Source organism: Camelina sativa, chromosome 16 (genome assembly GCF_030686135.1).
Source record: "Camelina sativa cultivar CO46 ecotype springtype chromosome 16, ASM3068613v1".
Lineage (NCBI taxonomy): Eukaryota > Viridiplantae > Streptophyta > Magnoliopsida > Brassicales > Brassicaceae > Camelina > Camelina sativa.
In genome coordinates, this window is record NC_141895.1 from 1,174,026 (window position 1) to 1,196,671 (window position 22,646).

The 22,646-nt window shown below is 37.0% G+C and overlaps 4 protein-coding genes and 2 pseudogenes across 6 annotated transcripts; 3 read left to right on the forward strand and 3 right to left on the reverse strand.

The window, feature by feature from the left end:
• Positions 1-1,251: 1,251 nt before the first annotated feature.
• On the reverse strand, positions 1,252-3,845 carry LOC104749194 (pentatricopeptide repeat-containing protein At5g28460). Its single transcript, XM_019237432.2, has one exon. The coding sequence runs from the start codon at positions 3,685-3,687 to the stop codon at positions 1,387-1,389; it is 2,301 nt and encodes a 766-aa protein (XP_019092977.1). The 5' UTR covers positions 3,688-3,845; the 3' UTR covers positions 1,252-1,386.
• Positions 3,846-3,900: 55 nt separating this feature from the next.
• On the forward strand, positions 3,901-8,468 carry LOC104749196 (B3 domain-containing protein REM20-like). Its single transcript, XM_019238471.2, has 9 exons — positions 3,901-4,049; positions 4,342-4,524; positions 4,993-5,027; positions 5,114-5,881; positions 5,997-6,208; positions 6,564-6,932; positions 7,299-7,719; positions 7,799-7,878; positions 7,963-8,468. Exons 6-9 carry the CDS (start codon positions 6,849-6,851, stop codon positions 8,215-8,217), a joined length of 840 nt encoding a protein of 279 aa, XP_019094016.2. The 5' UTR covers positions 3,901-4,049; positions 4,342-4,524; positions 4,993-5,027; positions 5,114-5,881; positions 5,997-6,208; positions 6,564-6,848; the 3' UTR covers positions 8,218-8,468.
• LOC147925010 (uncharacterized) lies at positions 3,922-6,381 on the forward strand (annotated as a pseudogene). The gene is made up of 5 exons (XR_015584031.1): positions 3,922-3,955; positions 4,342-4,467; positions 4,993-5,027; positions 5,114-5,881; positions 5,997-6,381. The product of XR_015584031.1 is annotated as an uncharacterized LOC147925010 (transcript).
• LOC104749198 (3-methyl-2-oxobutanoate hydroxymethyltransferase 2, mitochondrial-like) lies at positions 8,434-9,898 on the reverse strand (annotated as a pseudogene). Its single transcript, XR_015584660.1, has 3 exons — positions 9,491-9,898; positions 9,167-9,373; positions 8,434-9,066 (listed from the first exon to the last, which is right to left on the reverse strand). The product of XR_015584660.1 is annotated as a 3-methyl-2-oxobutanoate hydroxymethyltransferase 2, mitochondrial-like (transcript).
• Positions 9,899-9,903: 5 nt separating this feature from the next.
• LOC104749199 (uncharacterized) lies at positions 9,904-12,442 on the forward strand. The gene is made up of 10 exons (XM_019238470.2): positions 9,904-10,296; positions 10,395-10,531; positions 10,626-10,799; positions 10,899-11,135; positions 11,217-11,317; positions 11,402-11,474; positions 11,559-11,627; positions 11,719-11,826; positions 11,927-12,052; positions 12,140-12,442. Exons 1-10 carry the CDS (start codon positions 9,999-10,001, stop codon positions 12,332-12,334), a joined length of 1,518 nt encoding a protein of 505 aa, XP_019094015.2. The 5' UTR covers positions 9,904-9,998; the 3' UTR covers positions 12,335-12,442.
• An 8,303-nt stretch (positions 12,443-20,745) lies between these two features.
• On the reverse strand, positions 20,746-21,645 carry LOC104749200 (peptidyl-prolyl cis-trans isomerase CYP19-1-like). The gene has a single exon (XM_010470787.3). The coding sequence runs from the start codon at positions 21,478-21,480 to the stop codon at positions 20,953-20,955; it is 528 nt and encodes a 175-aa protein (XP_010469089.1). The 5' UTR covers positions 21,481-21,645; the 3' UTR covers positions 20,746-20,952.
• Positions 21,646-22,646: the final 1,001 nt, after the last annotated feature.

Consider the following 22,646-nt stretch of genomic DNA (forward strand, 5'->3'; position numbering starts at 1 on the left):
AAATATACCATTTATTTGAAATTTGATAGTTGGAAGATATGTATAGCATCAGATTCCTTTATCTTTAAAAAATTTTCTAAACTGTATACGTCCAAAAGTTAAATTTCCTACAATTTTCCTACTTTTTTTTATTGATGATAGAACAAACTAAGAAAGCTATAGGTGGATGATGTTTTCATATTAACATAAACTTAGACAATTTGTTTAGGGAATCGATTTTAATTTTAGACACTAGCTAGCTATAGTCTGCGCTATCGCTAACATGCAAGACAACTAAAAAAAATATAGTTGTCAAATTAGTTGATAATCGAATAAAAAAACTCCAAACTTCGAATTATTTGCAGTATTACAAAACTATTCATATAAACAAAAAAAATATATATATATATATGTATGTATATGGATATCCTTATACATGTGTTCAGTATAGAGATAGAAGCACGCATAACTCCTTTTGATTTATTCATATTAACAACAAAAGTTCCTATCAAACCTTTACGAAAGTAAAAGGATATAAGTAAGAGTTGAAAGAGAATCTGTGTTCTTAATTTCCATATCCACCACGTTACATAAGATTTTTAGCAGATAAAAGTGTTAATTCAACGTAGGAAAAAAAAAGCCAAATGTTTAAAAAATATCTCTCTGACCATGGAATATTGGAATTGATTTTTGTTGTCAAGTAGTGTAATAGTCTTGGGAGAATAGTTGTATTTTACATTTTTTTAAAATATTATCATAATAGTATTTCTTTGGGTTCAAAAGTATTATTATTTTGTTCCTCACAAAACATGATAAATTGTACGTACAGTAAGTGGGAAACTTGGAATAAAACACGATTATAGTGGTGCGAAACTGCGAAAGATCTTACGGTCGTGACCCCTAGGCTCTTGCCTCTTATTAGGCCACCTTTAGGGGAGTTTATAATGATTAGTCAACAATTTATCAAAATATCTTAAGATTAATATTGTTGTTTTAGCAGTTAAATAATTATAACAAAACTAGTCAACTCGTTGAACATATAAATGGGGCAGCTTTGACTTCCTCTCGTCAATTGTCCGAAAAAAAACGCATAGTCAAATTCTCTCTGCTTTAGGATGCGTTTAGTCAACTGAAGACACGTGTCTGTCCAAATCTTAATGGAGCTCATCAAATACATGAATATCTGAGGCCCATAAGTTAATGGGCTCATTATTTAAACTAATGCATCGAGAGTTGTAGAATGCTGGATTTGTTTCAACTTTCACAAATTACTTTCGGTTAATAAATATAGTATAAAAATAAAACCAAACATAAATAACGATTGTGTAATTGTTATAGCACGGCAGAACCAAAGACAAAATTTAAAATCATTTAACTAATATATAGGTTACTGAATCTACTAAAACACTATCCCAAGCCAAAGACATCGAAAGGTGAAGCTTTCTCAGTCGGAGTAGCAACAGAGTAACCTTGCATAAACTTCCTCAGCTTAACTAACTCATTAGAACCTGAGAGACGCTCCATTAGAATCTCCATGGTGATCTGATTTGGTTCACAGGACTGTTCTACCATCTCATCCATCAGCTTAAGCAATGTCTCGGCTTGGCTCTTCTCTTTGAGACAGTTAAACAAGGCATTGTAAGTTTCAACATTAGGCCTCACCATCTTCATCTTCATTTCCTCTTTCAGCGAAAGAGCTTGTTCGTAATTCCCCAGCTTAGAAAATGCGTTTATGAGAATGTTGTATATCACAGTGTTCGGATTGACCTTTGACTGCAAACCCATTTCCTTGAAGAGCTTCACTGCTTCGTTTAGTTCTCCGACTGAACAATAAGCTTCGATTACCGCTCCATACGTTACAACAGTCGGGTCTAACCCGTCTTCTCTCATCTGCTCCATCATTTTCTGAACACTCTGGAAGTCCTTGTGTCTGCCGAAAAACGAAATGAGAGTGTTGTAAGTGATGGAATCAGGTTTCATCCCTTCTTTTTCCATATCGGTTAGCATCTCATAGACTTTCTCTGCATTATTCTTATAACAAAACAACCCAATAAGCATGTTGTAAGCCAATAAGTCAAGAGAAAACCCTCCCTCTTTCATTTTCTCCACCACTCTAATGGCGTCATGATCCTGCCTAGCTTGGCACAATCCAGAGATCAAAGCATAATAGATCTTTGCGTCAGGAGAACAACCAGCTTCCAACATTTTGTCAAACCAATGCATAGCCTTTTCTATGTTACTGACGATGCAACAAGCATGGATCAATGTCATATAAGTAATCACATTCCCTTTCACGCCTTCCTTTTCCATATCCATAAAGAAATGAACCGCCATGTTCAATCCATGGTGCCTGCACATTCCACCAACGATTGTATTAAGAGTAACCACATTCGGTTTGATTCCGTCCTCCTTCATCTGAGAAACAACTTCTTTAGCCGTCTCAAGCTGTCCAGCTCTGCAATACCCATCGATCAAGCAATTGTAAGTAACTGCATTGGGCGCACAACTCTCTTCCACCTTCATCCTTACCAACAACTCCTCTGCTTCTTTCAACCTCCCCATCTTGCAGAGCCCGTCAATGAGAGTATTAAAATGAATCGTATCAGCTTGAATCACATTCCCATCTTCAGTTCTCTTTCCACACATTTGTTCAAAAAATTTGAGCGCTTCATCGACCCTCCTTGATTTGCACAAAGTGTTAATAAGCACCCCTAAAGTCACAACATCAGGCCTAATTCCAATCTCATCCATCTTCAAGACTAAAGCATTCATTCTACCAATGTCCATATTCCTCCCTAAGCATGACAAGAGCGCATTAAAGGGAGGAGCTTTAAGTGGAGCACTGTTCTTCATCAGGTCGCTCAAAATATCCAAAGCTGCATTGGTGCGACCATTTCTACACAGACTATTAATAAACCGAGTCAACCAAACAGAGTTTGGGGAGACACCATGAGAGCTAAATCTTGAAATCAACCCAATGAGCTTTTCTTCAGTCAAAACCCTTCCTTTCCAAACCTCGTGAAACACAATATCCGCTGTGTTTCTATTAGGAGGAGAAACTGATTCTCTCTGAAGCATTTCGTCGAGCACCTTGAAGGCATCATCCACAAGTCCATTTCTTAGCAACACACCGATTACAACATTACGAACTGGCGTGTTTTTCATATCCGAATCGAGCCCTTCGTATACAATAACCGACTGATTCACCATACCCACACGCCCAAACCATCGGATCAGAAGCTTAGCGGCAACAACAGTAAGCGGTATGTTCTTCTCTTTCGCAATCTCGTAAAGCTGAAGAAGTTTATCCCGCGAGTCAGGTTCACTACCGGCGCATTCAATAACCGACTGTAATGTCAAGGAGAGAGACGCATCACGGCGTGTCAGAGACTCAGATTTCGCATCGAGGTACTCGAAGAACGAGATTGCTACAGAGTACGATCTTAGCCGCCGCGTGATTTGAGCGAATGCTATAGGAGAAACAGAAGATGAAGATAGGAGAAGTGAACTTAGCGATTCGCTCGACGCCCAATCATGCTGCGGGAGATTTTTCAGATTCTCCAAAAATTTGGCTACTACGGATTCCTGGCTCTCCGATTCGATTTCCGGCCGTGGTTCGACATCATGAGAAAATCGGCGGAGGAATCTGACATGGTTGAGCAGAACGTAAGAGTTCCGGCGCCGGGAAATTGATAGCACGATACTCATCGTTAAGGTTTGAAAATGACGGCCACCGGGATAAGTGAGATGACGAAGACGAACTCTGTTCGACGGATGAACTCAACGAACAAGAAGTTTGGGCCATTTCCATTAATGGGCTTTAACACTTATTAGGCCCATAAAACCTTTAAAAATATTTACGTAATGAGGACAAATCTTTATTTTTCTCATAAAACTGAACGTGAGTTTTTTTTATATCACACTCATTATTTTATTACACCTATGGAGCTTCAAGTGAGGTATTGTTCTTCATCAGGTCGATGGCCTTGGTTTGATTGATGTCGCTTCTAAAGACGATATAGCCTTCTCTTCTCTTCGTTCCCCCTCGACCCAAACTACGATTTTTTCCGGTAAAATTCACAATTCCTCCTTTGATTTTGGATTTTGCGGGTCAGTGATTACCAAGTGAGGATTTTTTTTTTTTTTTTTTGCATTGATACAAGTTTCAATGTGGGGTTTATTTGATTTCTCTTTACTGTTCGTTGTGTTTTACTAAATCGACGGGAAAATTTTAAAAAAAAAAGAAATCTTCAAACTTTGGTTCAGTGTTTGATGTGGCGAGTTTTACAATTGCAGCGAGCTGACATTGGATTTGATTGAGTTTAAAAGGTGTAAATTTTTTGTATTGTGTTTACGTTTCAGAGACGGATAAGGATGAGAAATGTTTGAAGGATGACAAAGATCTGGATTTTATCTCCACATTTCGAAGTGACTCTACTGTGGAAAACAGTCAGGAGTTTGTTTTGTTTGAAGATGTAAGAGCGTCTAGTATTTAAAGCATCTGATGCTAAAATTGATGACCAACAGAAGTAGCAACTAGCCCAAGTAAGTCTTTATCTAAAGTAGAGCGAGTGGAACCAGGCTTTGCCTGACTAAGCGGTTATATGTCTTTACCACACATTGGCATGTCTCTCTTTTGATCTAACCTATTTCTATGGTCTAGCTTGAGCTTTTTAGTCTATTAGTGGCTCTCTATTAAGGAGAAGGATCTACTTTCTTAGTTTTGTGTTTTTGCTTTTCTTTACCATTTGGATCTTTAAAAGTAATGAAGCTGTTCCTGTGCATTTTTCGTGTTATATGGCTTCTCGGGGTACTAGTATATCTAATATGAGCTATAATCCTTGGATGTAAGTTTTCCATCATACATCAAGTAGACTGACCCGCTACTGTGTTTTAATTGTGTGGCATGGGAAGAATGCTGTTTACACTAGACCGCACGCATTTGTAGCAGTAAATATTTCATTTTGTTTTCCAATTTGACCAACTTTTTGCATCCACTGTCTGAAATTCTAGATACGGGGGATGTACTTGCCTCATCAGGAACACAGGTATATTTGCTAACAACTGCACCTTGTGGATTCCTCTTTTTACTCCCTTCTCGGCTAACTTTCCCTTTAATTTAATTATTTCTCAGACTAAACCCAAAGCCAGTCTTAGAAATCAGAGTGCTAGGGAAGGCAACAAAACAGATAGTGGATATGTAATCAGAAAAGATATTGGTTCTTAAAGTGCTTTACACTTGTTTATGAAAGATACTATATGACCTTGAATAATACAACAGGTAAGGAGCCTCTGGGTCCCAGAATACCCATTTCACGACGTGCTAAAGCCGTCTTGCCAAAACCTGGTGTTCCCGTTAAATCTTCTTTACGTTCTTCAGTTGCTTCAAAGAATGAAACGCCCTCTTCATGCTCTTCTCTAGAGAGCTGTGCCAGTGCTTCATCTAGCGCTTCTCACAAGCCTTCTCAAGATCCAATAAAGAAGAAGAATGAGTCATGCTCCAGATTAGCTTCCCAGTCATTGGTAAATCGATCTACATCTAGAGGTATTATGGGCCAACCGAGAATCTCACCCCACCTAACCAATAAGACAACCAAGTCCAAGCTTTCCTCTAGTGTACCATCTGTTGGTTCTATCAGTGACTGTTAATCAGAGTCAGTCACGAGCTTCTGCTAATGGTAACAAGGAAATGGTCTCTGGTGACAAGGGCCCTCCTGCAAATGATAATTCAGTACAAACTGTGAAGCCTCTGAAGAACTCTAAAGATGTATCTGTTGCCCAAGCTGATGCTAAAGAAGGCATGAAACGAGTTTCAGCTATCAGCGGTGGTTCGGTTCCTCCAACTTCCATGAAACCATCAGGTCTTCGTGTGCCATCACCAACTATCAGATTCTTTGATGGAGTAGGTTCCCAATGTTTCGAAGTGTTTGTTCCTTGAGATTGGACCAGATCTAGTTCTATGCTGACCCTGAATATGGTAATTGATGTCTCTCTCTCTTTCTCTCTTTGTGATACAGGCCAGACATGGATCTGTATCGGCCAGTAAGAAGTCTGGAAAGTCTCAACCCGTAAGGTCTCCAATACAAGAGTCATCGAATGCAAAAACTAAGGCAAGTTCAAAGCTTGTCTCTGCCTCATCTCCTAAACTGCCAAAGATTGTATTCCAAAATCAATGCAGATGATCAACTCGAGGGATGATGAGGATGAGCTGCATGAAAGGAATCAATAGGTATACATACAATGAAGCTCTGGTTTTTTAAGTTTGTCTTATAAGCATAGGAATTTCTCTGTATGTTAAATTCTTATGTAAGCCCCCCATCCCCCAAAAAGGCACAAAAATACAGTAATTTATTAAATTCATAGTGAACGAAATTAATATAAGCTTATAAGGTATTCGACCTACTACATCTACCAAAAATAAGTCTTAAAATAATCTGTGAACCCAACAGAGGATAGAGTGGGCTGCAATCTCACATCCTTGCAGTACCATCAAATATTACAGTCTCTGTTTTTTTCATGCAGACACGCAAACTTAGTGTTCAGTCATTATTACACTCATTTCCTATTTTCATGTATTTTTTCAGAAGACTTGACACAAATTGGGAATCCGCTTCTGCTTCCTTTTGACTATAATTTATTAGAAGTTATGGGGCCAAACTGTAAATTAAAGATATGTGAATTAGAGTACAACTCTGTTTTTTCAAACTCAGAGGTTTTGTTTGACGGTCAAACTTTGACTCCTTTCTCTCTCGGTTATAAAAACAATATCTCAGTTCTGTCTGAATCATCGACGTTTGTATTGTATCCCTCTCTCACTAGCTTAGAGACCCATTTCGACTCTCTCTTTCTCTCTAGCTTCTTACATCTCCATGGCTGAGCCTGAACATGATGATGACGTTTTGCTTCCTCGTTTCTTCAAGGTGTACGTCTCTCATACATCCTCTGAATCATTTGTAAGAATAACTCTTATCTCTTCCTTTTTCTTCTTTCTTCTGTCTTCCATAAACGTAGTAGCAAAAGTCTCAAACTTTTAGGAAAGTTAAAGTATGAATGAGAGAGTTGTGCTTTGTGGTTTTGAATATTTTAGTTAATTTGCAGTTGGGGTGAATCTGTTAACTGTAATGTAAACGGGATTAATAGAATGAGCTGTGAGTGGTAACAAATTTTGGATTTTTTTTTCCTTTGTTTCCTGTGAACTAAAGCATAGGTTAAAAAACTGTTTAATGTGTGTTAATAATACGCTTGTTAAAACTAAGACACCATGATTTCTGTTTGATTTGAGTTATAACAAGTTAACATATATGTGTTTGGATCATCAGGCGATTCCTTTGTCTTTCATGGAACATCTTGCTGATCCATTGCCAAACACAGCAAAGCTCCAAGGCACTGGAGGAAGAGATTGGACAGTGAGCATGAAGAAAATACGTGACGGTGTGTATTTTACAGCTGGATGGTCAAAGTTTGCACAGGACCATGAACTTGTGGACGGAGAGTACTTGACATTCGTGTATGATGGTAACCGAACCTTTGAAGTTAGTGTGTTCGGTCGTTTGGGTTGTAAAGAGACCAGAGCTGAAACGGAGACACTAGAGCTTTCTGGTTCTAGTTCTGATTCTGAAGAAGACGAAGAAGAACCTCCAACGGATGTTGACTATGACATTAGCTTAGGTGAAGATGAAGAAATCAGCCAGAGTCTTTATCCACTTGAGGAGGAAGAGACTGAATCTGATGCTGCTGCAGGTGTGATAGTCTTTTTTTCAAAGTATTTAAACATCGTTAATCCACAAAAGCTAGTATTGTTAAGCTTGTTTTGTTTCAGTTTTTGAAGGGAACGTAGACATTAAAGCGCTAACTAATCCACACTTTCCAACCACCCTCAAGGACAGGAATACTGAACTGGTAAAAGACTTAAGATTCAGTTACTGTCTCTCTCTTTACTTTCATTGGGGTTCTTACATGTTGTGGTGGTTTTGTTTTGTGCAGATTATTCCAGCCAGTGTTGTGACAGAAAATAAGCTTATATTTGGTGATTCCGTAAAGTACATTGATGGTGAAGGGACCTTGGTAGGGCTTAGATGCAAATGGGCACTTGAGAAGGTTTGTTTCAAAGGATGGAACAGGATTTGCAGAAGGAACAGGCTTAAGAAACACCAAGATACTGTTGAATGCGAGCTTCTTCATGACCGAGAGAAAATGGTTCATTCCATCAGAGTCCACGTCATCCGCGGAACTGCTTGATCCTCTCATCACCATCACCATCATCATCACTATCACCATCATCATTATCATAAGTACTGTGACATGAGTTGCTATGACTTTTGTGTTCTTATGTTTCTTCTCAGGTTTTATCATAGTGGTAGTACCTTCTTCATCCTCAAGAAAACTTATGAACTTATAGCTGTTTCTTGTTATGTTTTGTATGCTAGTATTCCATAATGGGGACGAATCTTTTAGTTTTCTCATAAAACTGAACGTAAGTTTTTATATCAGACTCATTACTTTATTACAGAATGAGGACAAATCTTTATTTTTCTTAAACAACCATCCCCTTTGTTTTATTAATCAGCCACCACCCTGAACTCTGAAATAGCTAACTCCTACGGATTACACCAATTTTAACCGCAAAAAGCTATCCTATATAAGGATTTTTATTTCTTCAACCATAACTACGTACTACTCAACATGAAGATCTTAGAGAATTGCTATAGCTGTCACTGAGAAGATGGTGAATCCGAATGCTCCATCTTCTCAGCTGATGCTGCTGCATCTAAGCCCAGCTTCTGTAACTCGCTTAAGAATCCATCAAGGTCGTTTGAGGAGATCTTGTAAGGGCTGTGAGAAGGACCTGGAAACAAGTGTTCAGAGACTTCTTCCTTATACTCCAAGAGCGCTTTGTTGATCACTTCTCCTACTTGAGCGTACTGCTTGCAAAACTTTGGAGTAACCTGAATTGAAAAGAGTGTAGGGAATAGGGATGCAACACAGCGGAAACAGTTAGATAATAAATCGTAAAAGCAGGAGCGGAACACATTCCAAAACAACCGAAAAACATCCAGCTTCTTGTAAAGCCATGGCAGTTTCAACAACCTAATCACACAAAAGAAGAATAAATCGATCTTTCATCACACCTTAAAAAACTAACCTTATTAAAGATGACATACACACGCATGAACCTTTAGTTTCAGACCTTAACAGCACTAGCTATGTTTTTGCCCTGTGGCCTGAAACCACCAAGAACACTTATAGCTTGAGGAGTCAACCCAACATGTCCCATAACCGCAATCCCTGCTTCCACAATTGATTTTGCAGCAGTAATCCTTGAAGGTGATCCTCCTTCAAGTTTAATAGCATCCATTCCTCCTTCCTTGAGCACTCTAACTGCACTATCAACCGCCTAAACACCATTCAATCAATCAAAATCAATGATTTCAAAGGGATTATAACTGAAAAAATTTTAGCCTCCAAGATGCTTAATTTGAAACAAAGCATCAAACTTTCGATGATTACACACCTGATTGGAGCTAGATTCATAAGTACCAAAGGGCAAATCGCCGACAAGAAGTGGCCTTTTGGCTCCACGAGCGACGGCGCGACAGTGAACGAGCATCTCGTCTAAGGAGATAGGAAGGGTGGTGTCATAGCCATGGACAACCATGGCAGCTGAATCACCAACGAGACAAACATCGATTCCGGCTGTATCGACGTGAACGGCGGAAGGGTAATCGTATGTGGTGACGACGGTTATCGGCTCACCTTTCCGATGTTTCTGCCTCAATTGCGTCAAAATCACTCTCTGATTCGGGTTTTGCTGTTTCGGTCCTCCGTAAACCGTGTTTTCCGGTACGTTGCTCATAAACCGGACGGTGGTTATCGCCACCCTCGAAACACGCGAGCAACTCCTGACGAGCGATGAAGCCATTGTTGCTGTCTGATGAAAATTAAATTTTAAAAATTTAGAGACTTTTTTATTTCTTTTGGATAAATCTTTAAAAAAAAGGAAACTTGAATTAAAAAAAACGATGTTGATGACTCACGCGCTGGTGACTCCGATTCCAAAGTTGACTGCTTTCGTACTCTCTCCATCTTCTACTCCATCAAAATCGTCTCTTTCAGGTGTTATCAATCTCTACCGTCGCCGGAGATCTTATCGTGTGTTCACCTCCATGGCTGAAGCTGGGGAATCGAGGTCGGAGCATGTCACAGGGAAGTGGTTTTCCGTGCCGGAGCTCCGATTGCGTGATCATCGATTCATAGTCCCTCTTGATTATTCACTTGATTCTCCCAAAATCACAGTCTTCGCTCGAGAAATCGTTGCGGGTAACTTCAAAGATCGGGGCTTTTCGATTTAAGAACTCTTTTCTATGATGCGATTATGAATCTAGTTTTGATTGAAGTTTGAATTTTAAAATTTGCAGTGGGGAAAGAGGAGCAAGCAATGCCGTATTTGTTGTATTTACAAGGTGGTCCAGGATTTGAAGGACCAAGGCCTAGTGAAGCTGGTGGATGGATTCAAAGAGCTTGTGAAGAGTTTCGTGTTATCTTACTCGATCAAGTATGATACTTTGTATATATATTAGTTTAATGCGTTTCTATGGACACTTTTCTTAGTCTTTGTGTTGCTTTAATTTGAGTTTGGATTCCTACAGAGAGGAACAGGCTTGTCAACCCCTTTAACATCTTCCTCAATGCTTCAAGTCAAATCAGCTAAGGAGTTAGCTGATTATTTGGTTCACTTTCGAGCTGATAATATAGTTAAAGATGCTGAGTTTATTAGAGTTCGTCTTGTTCCTAATGCCGATCCTTGGACTATTTTGGGTCAGGTAAGTTTTTTTTTTTGTCTTGGTATTGTCTATTAGTCACTCTACTTCAGTTCTTGTCATTTGATTTCTTGTTTAATCTTTTTTTTTTTTTTTCTGTAGAGTTTTGGTGGCTTCTGTGCACTTACGTATTTGAGCTTTGCGCCAGAAGGACTAAAACAAGTGCTAATAACTGGAGGAATCCCACCAATTGGCAAATCATGTACCGCTGGTGATGTGTATGAAGCCGGTTTTGAACAAGTTGCTCGCCAAAACGAAAAATACTACAAGAGGTTCCCTGAGGACATTGAGATTGTACGCGAAATCGTAAAGTACTTGGCTGATTCTGAAGGGGGTGGGGTGAGGGATTACAACATTTGCCAAATCCTCTGACCAGTTTAGTTTAGCTCTTTATTTTTCTATGTTTCGTTTTCTTTTTAGGTACCTCTTCCATCAGGAGGCATTCTCACTCCTAAGGGTCTTCAAACTCTTGGTCTTTCTGGTTTAGGATCAAGTACTGGTTTTGAGCGCCTTCACTATATGTAAGAGTCTAGCTTTGCTTAATTTTGTTTTATCAGTCACCTCACGTGTTCTGTGTTAAATCTCACCGTCTTTATTGATCGTAGGTTGGAGAGAGTATGGGATCCTATCTTAGTTACTGGAGCTCCAAAACGTATAAGTCAGATCTTCTTAAATGCTGTAAGAAAACCTCAAAAGTTGTTGTTTTTCGAGTATCTGTTAAAAAGGGAATTGATAGTCTGAGATGTTTTATCGTTGCTGCAGTTTGAGAATTGGCATTCTTTTGATACAAATCCACTATATGCTCTTCTTCACGAGGCCATATACTGTGAGGTATAGTCTCTTCAAATACCTCAACGTCTTTCCTATTTCATACATTTGGTTCTAGTTGTTGTCATGTTCTCTTAATTGGAAACTTTTTCAGGGTGCTTCATCAAGATGGTCTGCTCATAGATTACGGGAAAAAACTGAGTTCAAATTTGATGCGGTGAAGGCAGTCAAAGAAAGTCAGCCTGTACTCTTCACGGGAGAGGTACATGTTTCAAGTATTTCTAATTATAAAAATATACTCATAGCTTGGATGATTGGTTCACGTTGGTTAGCTAAATTAGAATTTTGTATTTATTACATAGATGATATTTCCATGGATGTTTGATGAGATTCATGCCTTGAAGCCATTCAAAGCGGCTGCTGATCTCTTGGCCAAGAAAGAGGATTGGCCTCCGTTGTACGATGTTGCTAGATTGAAAACTAACAAGGTCTGTATTCTGAATCTTCATCTGTTTTTCTTTTCTTATGGATCAAACAATGTTCTCTGTTTTCACATGTCTCTTTCTTTCTGGTAGGTGCCTGTTGCTGCTGCGGTATACTATGAAGATATGTATGTAAACTTCAAGCTAGTGACGGAAACAGCTTCTCAGATTTCGGGTATCAGACTTTGGGTAACAAATGAGTTTATGCATTCGGGTCTTCGTGATGCTGGAAGACAAGTTCTTGATCATTTGTTGGGAATGATCAATGGGAAAAAGCCTCTCTTTTGATTCCTTGTAATAGTCAGAGCATATATGACTTGTGGTTTTCTTCTTTGTATCCTCTTTGAGAATTAAGTGCGTAAAAGAAAGAGAATGAATAAAGAAAGTCTTTCAATTTTGAGCTTCCTTTCCAATCAATGTTCATAAAGAAGATTCTACATTGTCGAACTTTACAGGTGAGGTGAGCCATAGTGAGATCATATATAATGTCAAGTGTCAACTATTATAGAACTCTGTAGAAATCTGTTAGACTATGCTTCGAATCGTACAATAAGTATAGAAATGGTGCAAGTAAATTTACCAAACTGGAAGGTGTTGCTGTCAGTCAGTACTGTGCTTTATTACGGCTATTGCAGGAAATTTTGGCTGTGTCATGTAATATTTATAGCTACCGTAGATGCTGAGGGGATATCTGGTGCTAATCCTCCTGAAGTACAGAGTACAGAGCTTTGGTGTGTGTTTACTTCTCAGACTGAATTTTGAATTTGGTACTTATTACTAAAGTGCTGTTGTGGAGTCTCTGAGCTTTTTCTTCCTGTTATGTTTATAGCGCAGGGAAACTGGATTGGATCTTCGATTCACTACACACTCCACGAGGTAGAAAGTCTTTTCCTACAACGCTCTCTAGCACTGAAGACTTTCCAGAACTCTACAATTCCCATCAAATCAATTGGATTGGTTACACACATTGCATTCATACCCAACAGTTTTTGATTAAAAAGCAAAAAGATCTCACTAAATTGAGTTAAAAGGGGCAAAAAATTCAATAAACACGATTCCCTTAAACAGAAAAAGCATTTCATGGAAGCAATGATTTAAAAGTTCTTCCATTCCCTTGAACAAACAAAAAGCATTTCATAAACACGATTTTTGGTTGTCTAATTCTTAGTTTTAAATATGTTGGACAGAGGAAAGGGAGGACCTAGAGCTACTACCAGAATGACCTAGAGAGAAGAAGAAGGATTGCTGAAGATTCAGGAAAAGACAGAACAGGACAGCAGGTACTCTCCCTCACTCAGATTTTATGCTTAGTTTTGCATATCTCAGACAAAGAAGAAGAAAAAGAATATTCTCATACCGTTGTTTTGTTGTTGTTCAGGTGAGCGCACAAATCTTTGCAAATGAGAGTGAAAGTGAAGAAACTTGATTGGGAGTAAATGGAAGGAGGACAATTCATGATGCATTGAGCGGTCTCGAGGACGCATTGAAAGCACAAGAAAAGATTAGGAGAAGTATATTTAAGAATAATTGTGAATTCGAGTGAAATTACATTTTAAAATTTGAACAATTTTTAAACTAATGGACGAAAGAATTATGTTGGATTTGGGACTTTATAACAACAAACTCAAAAGCATCTTTATAGCCCCGTTGAGAAACTCAAATGCATTATTTAAAAGGCTAACCCTGACCGTAGCTATAGGTCGCTATGTTCTATAAACGTTCATATATCATACACATGGCTAAAGTTGTAATGATCATCTGCTAAGATATGCGATAAAGTGAGCTCATTAATATTATGGAAGTGTTAAAGTTGCGAAATATTCATATGACATACATGTGATGAGTTTGTTTACTAATTAGGTTCGGATGTTAGATATCCAATTTCTACAATTGTGTAAAGTTTCCACAATTGTCATTATATTAGTTTGTGTTTGAAGTTATCAGTCATGCAGTACGTAAGTTAGAGATCTAGTGAATGATGTCTGCAAAAACATGGCCAGGAAAGTGTTGCGGGCGGTGATGGAACTTGTAAGGCTTCAAGCAACTGTGCGCGTGGCCGAGCTGTTAAGGCGAAAGGTTTATGCCAATTTGTTGAAATCTTCACCGACCAACCAAACAAAGCTTCAAGGTCAAGTCAACCATCATGAAGGGAAAGCTTCAACGAGTGCCATGGTTGGGACAGTAGTGCTCTGCTCTCACGGAAGGAAGACGATCGGAGCCGTATGGTTGAGGAAGCAAGGATAATGCGTAATCGTGTTGGGAGACGGAGAAGGTTTGATAATGAATAACAATGGTTTAATTAGTAAACGCCAAATAAACCAAAAATGCTAACGAAGAACTAAGGTTAATTCTTGTTTATTTTATTTTATTTTGGTAATTATAGAAAGAAATATGATAAATTAGCTAGGAGATTATATAAATCTAGCTTTTGTCGGTTACAAATATCATAAAGCAAAAAGTTAACCAAAAAAAAAAACAAAAAAGAAGAAAAAAGAGAAGGAAATTTGTACGGAACCGTCTAATCTGTATAACGGCTAGTCACCGAACCGAGGGTTGAGGAGGTTTTAAGATATATGGACTTTAATTAGAACAAAGGAAATACCTGTTAAAGCAAGGGAAAGCTTGTCTTATCCCATAGACATAATAGAGTATATATAGGGGATACAACTTAATGAACAAGCATTAAGTTATAACTTAATAGATTATTAATGAGTCTTAATGGGCATCCACTAAATCATACATAACACTTCCTCTTGGATGTCCATTGTAATTGAATAGATGTAAATGCGCATAAGATGCTGCCTTATTAAAAATCTTAGCAGGAAAACCCAATGGGAAAAACCATGGTTAAGGGAAAAAGAGTGCATCGCGCTTTTACTCCCAATTTTGAGTACATCACTTGAAATCTTCGAAATGTCGCAATCCAATATGATGAAGTAACTTCTTGAAGTAGTGGTTAAAAACGCTTTTGTAAATGATTCGCCGAATCTTCACTTGAACAAATCTGTAGTAAATATGTATTGTCATTCTTCTATTGGTCATGGGTCTCGCAAGTGACTCATCTTTATCATTATATTTGTTTCTCATGATCTAATCAATGTATGTCAGAGACTTTGAAGATGATAGTCGTTCATCATTGGAATCATAATATTCCTCTCAAGACATTTATCTTTTGCGTGTTCTTTGTTTTCTCGTTAAAAACCTTTCATGGAAAAACCCAATGGGATAAAAACCATGATAAGGGGAAAAGAGTACATCCACGCACATGATCATATTTCTCCCCCTCAAAGCATCATCTTCAGGTTATTCATCATGATCATATATATCATCTTTTCTGAACTGTTATAAACAGAGCTTTAGTGTACAAAAACACATATGAGCATCAGTCCACAATCCTAAGACTTTTCTTAGCTTATTTCCGATCTATTTTCTATCCATTATGAGATCTATAAGATCAACAACAATGATCTATACCAATGATTCTCACCTAGAGATAAACTCTCATCCCCAAAGTTATCAAAAGTCTACAAAATTTTTCTCGCTTTGACAACGTTCTCGAGGGCTATAAAATATTGCTTCTAGCAATATAATCATTTTAAGAGATAGACTGAATCAAATCTTGCTCTTACTGTCAAAATCATAAGGGATCTAGAATAGTTGCTTCCACCAAAAGAGAGTATATCTCTCATAATTATCTTCTGAGAATCATTGTACTACTACACATACTTTATTTCTCATAAAGATCCTCTTATGTTCCACTCATTTTACACTTTCAAGTGTAAGGACTATATGTCCAAATATTACCTCTTCAAGAGAGTTGAACTATTTCATAGCTATTTTTTTCAATGATTAACCAATCATTCTTTGTGTACACTTTTCGATAGAACCTTTTCTATTAACCGCAGTTTATGATCCTCGATTTTCATCCTTAACATAATCAACTGCAACACTGCATGCAAACATATTTACGATGTCGATTTGCTTTTTGGTTCCTTTTCTTTCTAGACATGACTCAACTTGATGAGATTTCCTTCCATTATGATTCTCAGGTACCTGAATCTCTTTCTTACTCATGTCTACATCTCTTCTAGAGATTTTTCATAACTCTTTCATTCCTCAGTGCCATATTAATATATGATCTTTTACTATTCTGAGGATAATTATATTTGGAACCATAATTCTATCACACTTCATGCGATCTTTAGACTTACTAGCTGTTGATTTTATCCTTCTAGGATATAATTTCAATTGGAGCACAGCTGGTATATGTGACTATGTCACTCAATGTCAGAAAATGACTTCTAGCATATTTGCTAAACTTTGCAAATAAATTATCTTTTTCAATTTCTAGCGCACATTTCAAAGTACGAGGATCAAGATAATTTCTCTCAATATAATTCTTTACCAGCTGTTTATTTTCTCCCCCTCATGTTGGAAAGACTGACTCACTGAAATAACAGTCTCTGCATCTCGAGCCTCAAATTCTCGAGATATTCAATATTCAAAAGAGATTCATATCCAACATATTTCCAACATTCTTTCAAATCCCATCTTATATCGTTGTGGTAGAGCAACTCAATATGTATAACACATTTAGATGGAATATATATGGTTTCTGACCCAAACCAATTGTAATGGGGAGAGTATTCATGATTATCATTGGCATGATGCGAATTACTTGACATATAGAGTCATTTATGTCAATCACATATCATGGTTACACCACCATTGTCAATTAACCAAATACTCTTGCAAACTCGAATATATGGTGGATGATCAGTCCACAATATCTCTTTGTATACATACCAGAAAATTGACACTATCCAAATTCATGGGGTCGGCGAAAGCCATATAATCGGCTTGCTTTGTAAAGCAGCACACATAAGAAATCACTAGAAAAAAAACTCTTTAGGTTCTCTATTGAATCTTTTCAGAAATTTCTGATTATTCTTTCGCATCATTACTGAACCAGAATGGCTTAACCGGTCATTGCCAAACAGTGAGATTATTACAAAGCATTTTATCTTCTAGATAATGCATGTAATCTCTAAAATACTTTTATTGTCTTGGGTAATAATACTTATGATTTCAAAATATTTTTCCTTCCTTATTGTCTCAACATGATTACTTTTCAAATTCTCAAGATTTGCTCTGTTATATGAGTGATTAAACTTATTTTGGATGTGAACATAATCTTATATCTGTTCCATCACTTATGTATGTGGGATTCCTTAATTCTCTCCCTCGAGATGATGACACTTCATGTCTATCAATCTCGATTTGAATCTCACTCTGTAATCAATAACATTCTCAAATTGGATCGTCTATTATATCTTAGACCTTTTTTTAACTTTTGAGACTAATTGGGAGATTATAACACATAATTATCAAATTGTGTTCCCATAGACAATAGTATATATATTCTTCAAGAGCTTTCAATACTTTTTCTACTACTTCTTCATATTGTAGTAGAATAGTGGAAACCACTTATAGCATACTTACTGTAATTTTTATTTACAAAATCTATTATATTTATGGGTAATTGAAATATTTAAAATTCGATTGTGTAGTATATATTTATAAAAAAAGTTTGTATAATAATTAAAATTTAACACATGAGAGTTATTATAATATCAATTTTATATTATTATATCATATGAACAAAGGGTTCTTAAAATTCATTTTATAAGATTTTATGAAAATATAATTTTGGAAAAATACAATGGTAAATAAATGTAAATATTTTTAAAAGCTGATGACAAATAAAGGAAAGAGTGTCCTGAGCTCTGTAATGCTGACACCTCAACTTTTTTGCCAAAATGTTACTCTATTAATATATAGGGGATATCAATTTTATATTATTATATCATATGAACAAAGGGTTCTTAAAATTCATTTTAAAGATTTTATGAAAATATAATTAAAGGATATAATTAAGTTAGAAAGATAATATAAATTTTTAATTTTGGGTGTTAATTGTATTTTTGGAAAAATACAATGGTAAATAAATGTAAATATTTTTAAAAGCTGATGACAAATAAAGGAAAGAGTGTCATGAGTTCTGTAATGGTGACACCTTAGCTTGTTTGCCAAAAATATTCCTCTATTAATATATAGAAGATGTTTAATCAGTTATCAATCAATATAGATTTTTTATAAAACATTAGCTAATAAAGCATATCAAGCTTATTTATTTGCTAATCTATAAAATATAAAAAAGAATTAATACTTATCTCGATGGAGAGACGTTATCGGAATTCTGTAACAGAAACATCTTCGACTAGTGATAGTTTGCTCGATCCTTTGTATTGAATCCTTCGTTTCAAAACAATAAGAAACGTTTAGCCAATTACAACAAAACAACGAATAATGTATTTGATTGCTATGACTATTACCAAAGCACTTAGATGTAAAGAAATTATTCATAGTCATATATAAATCATACGGTTTATAAACCTCGATCATAAATCAATATATAAAAATCATGTGACAATGAAGCACTAGGCATCATAACTCAAACTAACGACCGCTAAACAACCTCAAACCAACGATTTACCAAATCAAAGCACTAATAACAGTGTAGCAGTTAACCCGTAGCATATGCAACATTATGTTCAATAATATGCAGTCAATCAAAGTATGTTTTTAATTTAAAACAATAAACAAATATGATGCTTAATTAGTAATATAGGAACTGAGATCGAACAAATACCAACAATCCAACATAGATTATCAGTCAATTATAAATCACCAAGCATGTGTGCAGGTTTGGGCGAGTCAATGAAACATCAAACCATATTTAAATTTATAAGCATGTCTTAAATTTAAAACATATACAATTCTTCAAATTAGAAGATAGAACTAGTCAGTCTAAACTATGTAATAAAAATAAACTACAAAGCCGATTGATTTCAAAGTTCAAACAACAAAGTTGCATGACAGCATGAGTATATAAATATTATCCAATAATACCAAGCTAACCACGTAATACTAAAACAATTAAACAAACGAATTTCATAATAAATCATGAACAGTAGAGCAGCTATCATGTTCGATTTAGTCACGACGTGGGAATAATAAGCCTGTTAATCGAGAATATAACACGGTTTTCTTAACAAATTAATTATAATTAAACTATTATGATAAACTCATACACGACCATAACTTTATAAAGTACTTATCTCGATGATGTTAACATAACATGATATATAAAGCACTTATCTCGATGATGTTGAAAGATATTCGTCGGAGAAAGAAGACGTCATCGACTCAAGGGATTACACTCAGATTGTTTTTTAGACGGCTAGGTTTCTTTTTTTCGGTTAGGGTTAAAAATTCGTACTGATAACATGTTAAATCAAGAGAAAGCTTGTCTTATTCCATAGACATAATAGAGTATATATAGGAGATACAATTTGGTGAACAATAGACATAATAGAGTATATATAAGGGATACAATTTGGTGAACAAGCATTAAGTTATAATCTAATGGACTATTAATGAGTGTTAATGGACATCCACTAAATCATACATAACAATACTGAAATAGTTAGTGGTTATTATTATAAAGAAAAAAAGAAAAAGGAAATATAGCTATGGATAAGTACAAGAAAAGGAAAAAGGAAAGATTGATTAATGACCGTTGAAAGATCACATGATCGAATCCTGACCGTCATAATACATTGTTGTCTATAAATAATGAATGCCCCACTCCTCTATCTCTTCTCTTCGACATCGACTAAACAAAAAAAAAACGCTTCTTCGTCTTTTTTTTTTTTTTTTTTTTCTCTTTTGTTCTCCGTTGTGGCTTGGCTGGTGGTGGTGTGATATTCCTCTGAACCCGGCGCTGCGTCTCTGATTGATTTAATGGTTCGTTCGTACAACTGTGATATTCTTCTTAGGGTTTGGTTTGATCCCTCACGCTAAATGGCTGGAGTTCATCGAGTCTTTCCCTTATGTGATTAAGTATAAGAAGGGCAAAAAAAACATCTTCACCGACGCCTTATCATGGAGACACGCCTTGATCACCACTATGGACGCCAAATTTTTGGGATTCGAGAGCATCAAAGAAGCATACGCCAATGACGCCGAGTTCGGAGACTGTTTCAAGAATCACGGCAAGGGCACATTCACCGAGTTCTATGTTCACGACGGTTTTCTGTTCCGGGGCCGGCGTCTTTGCAAAACTAACTCTAACCAATCTATCATAACCAATATATATGATATCTAATAACTTGTCATATATACAGTATGTCGAAATTATTTTTACACCTGCTGGATCAAAAGCTCTGAAGGCAAAAAACAGAGACTCAAAATACAGAGGCGTTAAAATCTATAAGTCATCACACATGCTTGCATCCGTTCTTTCTCGAAGAGAGATTTAAACTAGAGTGGATAATAATACATATGATTGAAATCTTTCATCGTTTATGACACTTTTAGTGATGTCAAAGGCGCCTTTATTAGGAGATTGATTCTCATATTCAATACACTATGTATCCTCATATTAATTTTAGGCAACCAATACCCCTAGGCTACTTAATTACCAGCTTTAAGCTCTTCCAACCGCGCAAGTTTCATGTAGGCCTTAACTTAGATGTAATCGCTGCTGACGCCTAAATATAACAAGAATCGTTTAGGAAAAAGTCGTGATGATATAGTCAAAACAGATTTTCGGATTGGTTTTTGCAGTATCGATATAGCTAAGGTTTATGCTTCCCATTCATTGTTGGTTTTATGCTTAGCATTATTCAGTGGTAGCCAACCTAATCATGAGGGAAATACCAAACTCAAATCCTAACGAAGAACAGAAAACACACCAAACTCAATTCCAAACAAAGAACAAAAACACTCCACACCAAACATGCTACTACGTACCATTGTAGTTATAGGATAAAAAAAAACTCTCAAATCTGTGAAATCTGACCACAGTCGGCGATCACCACAGTCTTGGAAGGCTTCAGGCTAGGAGTTTCGACGTCTTTCATAATGTTCTCAAGCACATTCATTCCTTCAATAACTTGGCCTAACACGACGTGCACGCCGTCAAGTGCCACATACTTCCTCATACAGATCATGAACCTAGAATCGTTGGTGTCTTGACCACCATTGGACATAGAAAGGACACCCCGGCCGGTGTGCTTCTTCTCGAAGTTCTCATCCTCGAATGTTCCGCCATAGATCGACTCGCCTCCGCTTCCGTCACCGAGAAGGATGTCTCCTCCGCATAACATCAATCCGGGGGACACAGAGTGGATGCGTGATCCTTTGTAGTAAAGTGGCTTACCAAGCTTCCCGATGCCTTTCTCGCCGGTGCAGAGGGCCCGAAAAATCTCCGCCGTCCGTGGGGTCGTGTCAGCGAAGAGCTCCATCACGATCCGACCAGCCCGTTTCTCGTCGACGGTCATATCTAAGAAAACCTTAGGGTTAGCCATTTTCGGGGAGATAGATTATTAGTGATGTTTGGCGAGGAAGGGTTCATATATACAGGGAGAACTAGTTTTCAATCGATGAACATGGAAGATGTCAATTGTCGACCGTCGATAAAGTACACGTGTAAGAAGAGGACATAAAAGATTCTAGGTTAAATCAAATCTGACTAAAGTTAACTATAGGATAGGATAGTAAACCTCTAAGAGCATATGCATCGGCATATATATGCTCCATCCTTCAGAATTATTTGATTTTATTTAAATCGAAATGAAACAATTATGTAAGGAACGTTCCTTCATAGGGGACGTTTATTTCTCCGTCCTTCATTACACGTGGCAGCTTCATCGTCGAAGAAAGGAGCAGATGAAGACGATGCAGAGTCGAAACAGAGGAAGAGATTAAAAATCCTAGCTCTCGATAACCAACTGCTCTCTGATTCTCCGGCGAAATCTAATTCCTCTCTCAAACCTTCAAAGCAAGTTCTGAAACACCATGGCACCGACATCATCCGCAAGTCTCAGCGCAAAAATTGTTTCCTCTTCTCCTTCCTTGGTCTTCTCGCTCCTATCTCCGGCGCTACCATCGACGACCTCGATCGATTGTCTACTAAAAACCCTGTCCTTTACCTCAATTTCTCCCAGGTTAGGTTAGATCCCTAAATTGGGTCACTTGTGTTATTCAATGTTGAGGCGTTACTGCAAATTTGTTAGGTAATGCTATGGATTTTGAATGAATCTCTAGTTTCGAACAAATTAAGGGTTTAGCTAATAGAAGATACGAGAATCTTGTTTATGGAGAAAGAGGAAGACTTGTTATTGCTAATGTAGTTTGATCTTTTAAGTTTTGGTTTGACATTGGTTATGTTCATGTTAAGTTGTGATTGAGAGATGCATTGTTTTTGCAGAATCAAATCTACAAATGGAAGAAACAAGAATGGAACTATGATATCAATCTGGTGACTTGGTCTGCAGGAGTGTTCTACGGATATGTCACGATTGTTCCTCTAGCATTATACGTCGTTCTCAAATACTTCTCTGCACCATCAGGATTAGTCCAACTCTTCTGTCTCTATGAGGTGTTCTTGTTCCTCTAGCATTATACGTTGTGAACTTTAAGGTGTTCCTTTGAAGTCATCTCAAGTGTTTGTTTTGTTTGACCTTCCCTGTAA

What these genes read in the sequence shown, in the direction of transcription:
- LOC104749194 (XM_019237432.2), bottom strand. Translation starts at nt 3,687, where the DNA reads ATGAGTATCGTGCTATCAATTTCCCGGCGCCGGAACTCTTACGTTCTG.
- LOC104749196 (XM_019238471.2), top strand. Translation starts at nt 6,849, where the DNA reads ATGGCTGAGCCTGAACATGATGATGACGTTTTGCTTCCTCGTTTCTTC. An exon ending in ATACATCCTCTGAATCATTT is followed by an intron (nt 6,933 to 7,298) that starts GTAAGAATAACT and finishes TTGGATCATCAG; the next exon opens with GCGATTCCTTTGTCTTTCAT. An exon ending in TGAATCTGATGCTGCTGCAG is followed by an intron (nt 7,720 to 7,798) that starts GTGTGATAGTCT and finishes GTTTTGTTTCAG; the next exon opens with TTTTTGAAGGGAACGTAGAC.
- LOC104749199 (XM_019238470.2), top strand. Translation starts at nt 9,999, where the DNA reads ATGTTGATGACTCACGCGCTGGTGACTCCGATTCCAAAGTTGACTGCT. An exon ending in CTGATTCTGAAGGGGGTGGG is followed by an intron (nt 11,136 to 11,216) that starts GTGAGGGATTAC and finishes TTTTCTTTTTAG; the next exon opens with GTACCTCTTCCATCAGGAGG. An exon ending in CTAGATTGAAAACTAACAAG is followed by an intron (nt 12,053 to 12,139) that starts GTCTGTATTCTG and finishes TCTTTCTGGTAG; the next exon opens with GTGCCTGTTGCTGCTGCGGT.
- LOC104749200 (XM_010470787.3), bottom strand. Translation starts at nt 21,480, where the DNA reads ATGGCTAACCCTAAGGTTTTCTTAGATATGACCGTCGACGAGAAACGG.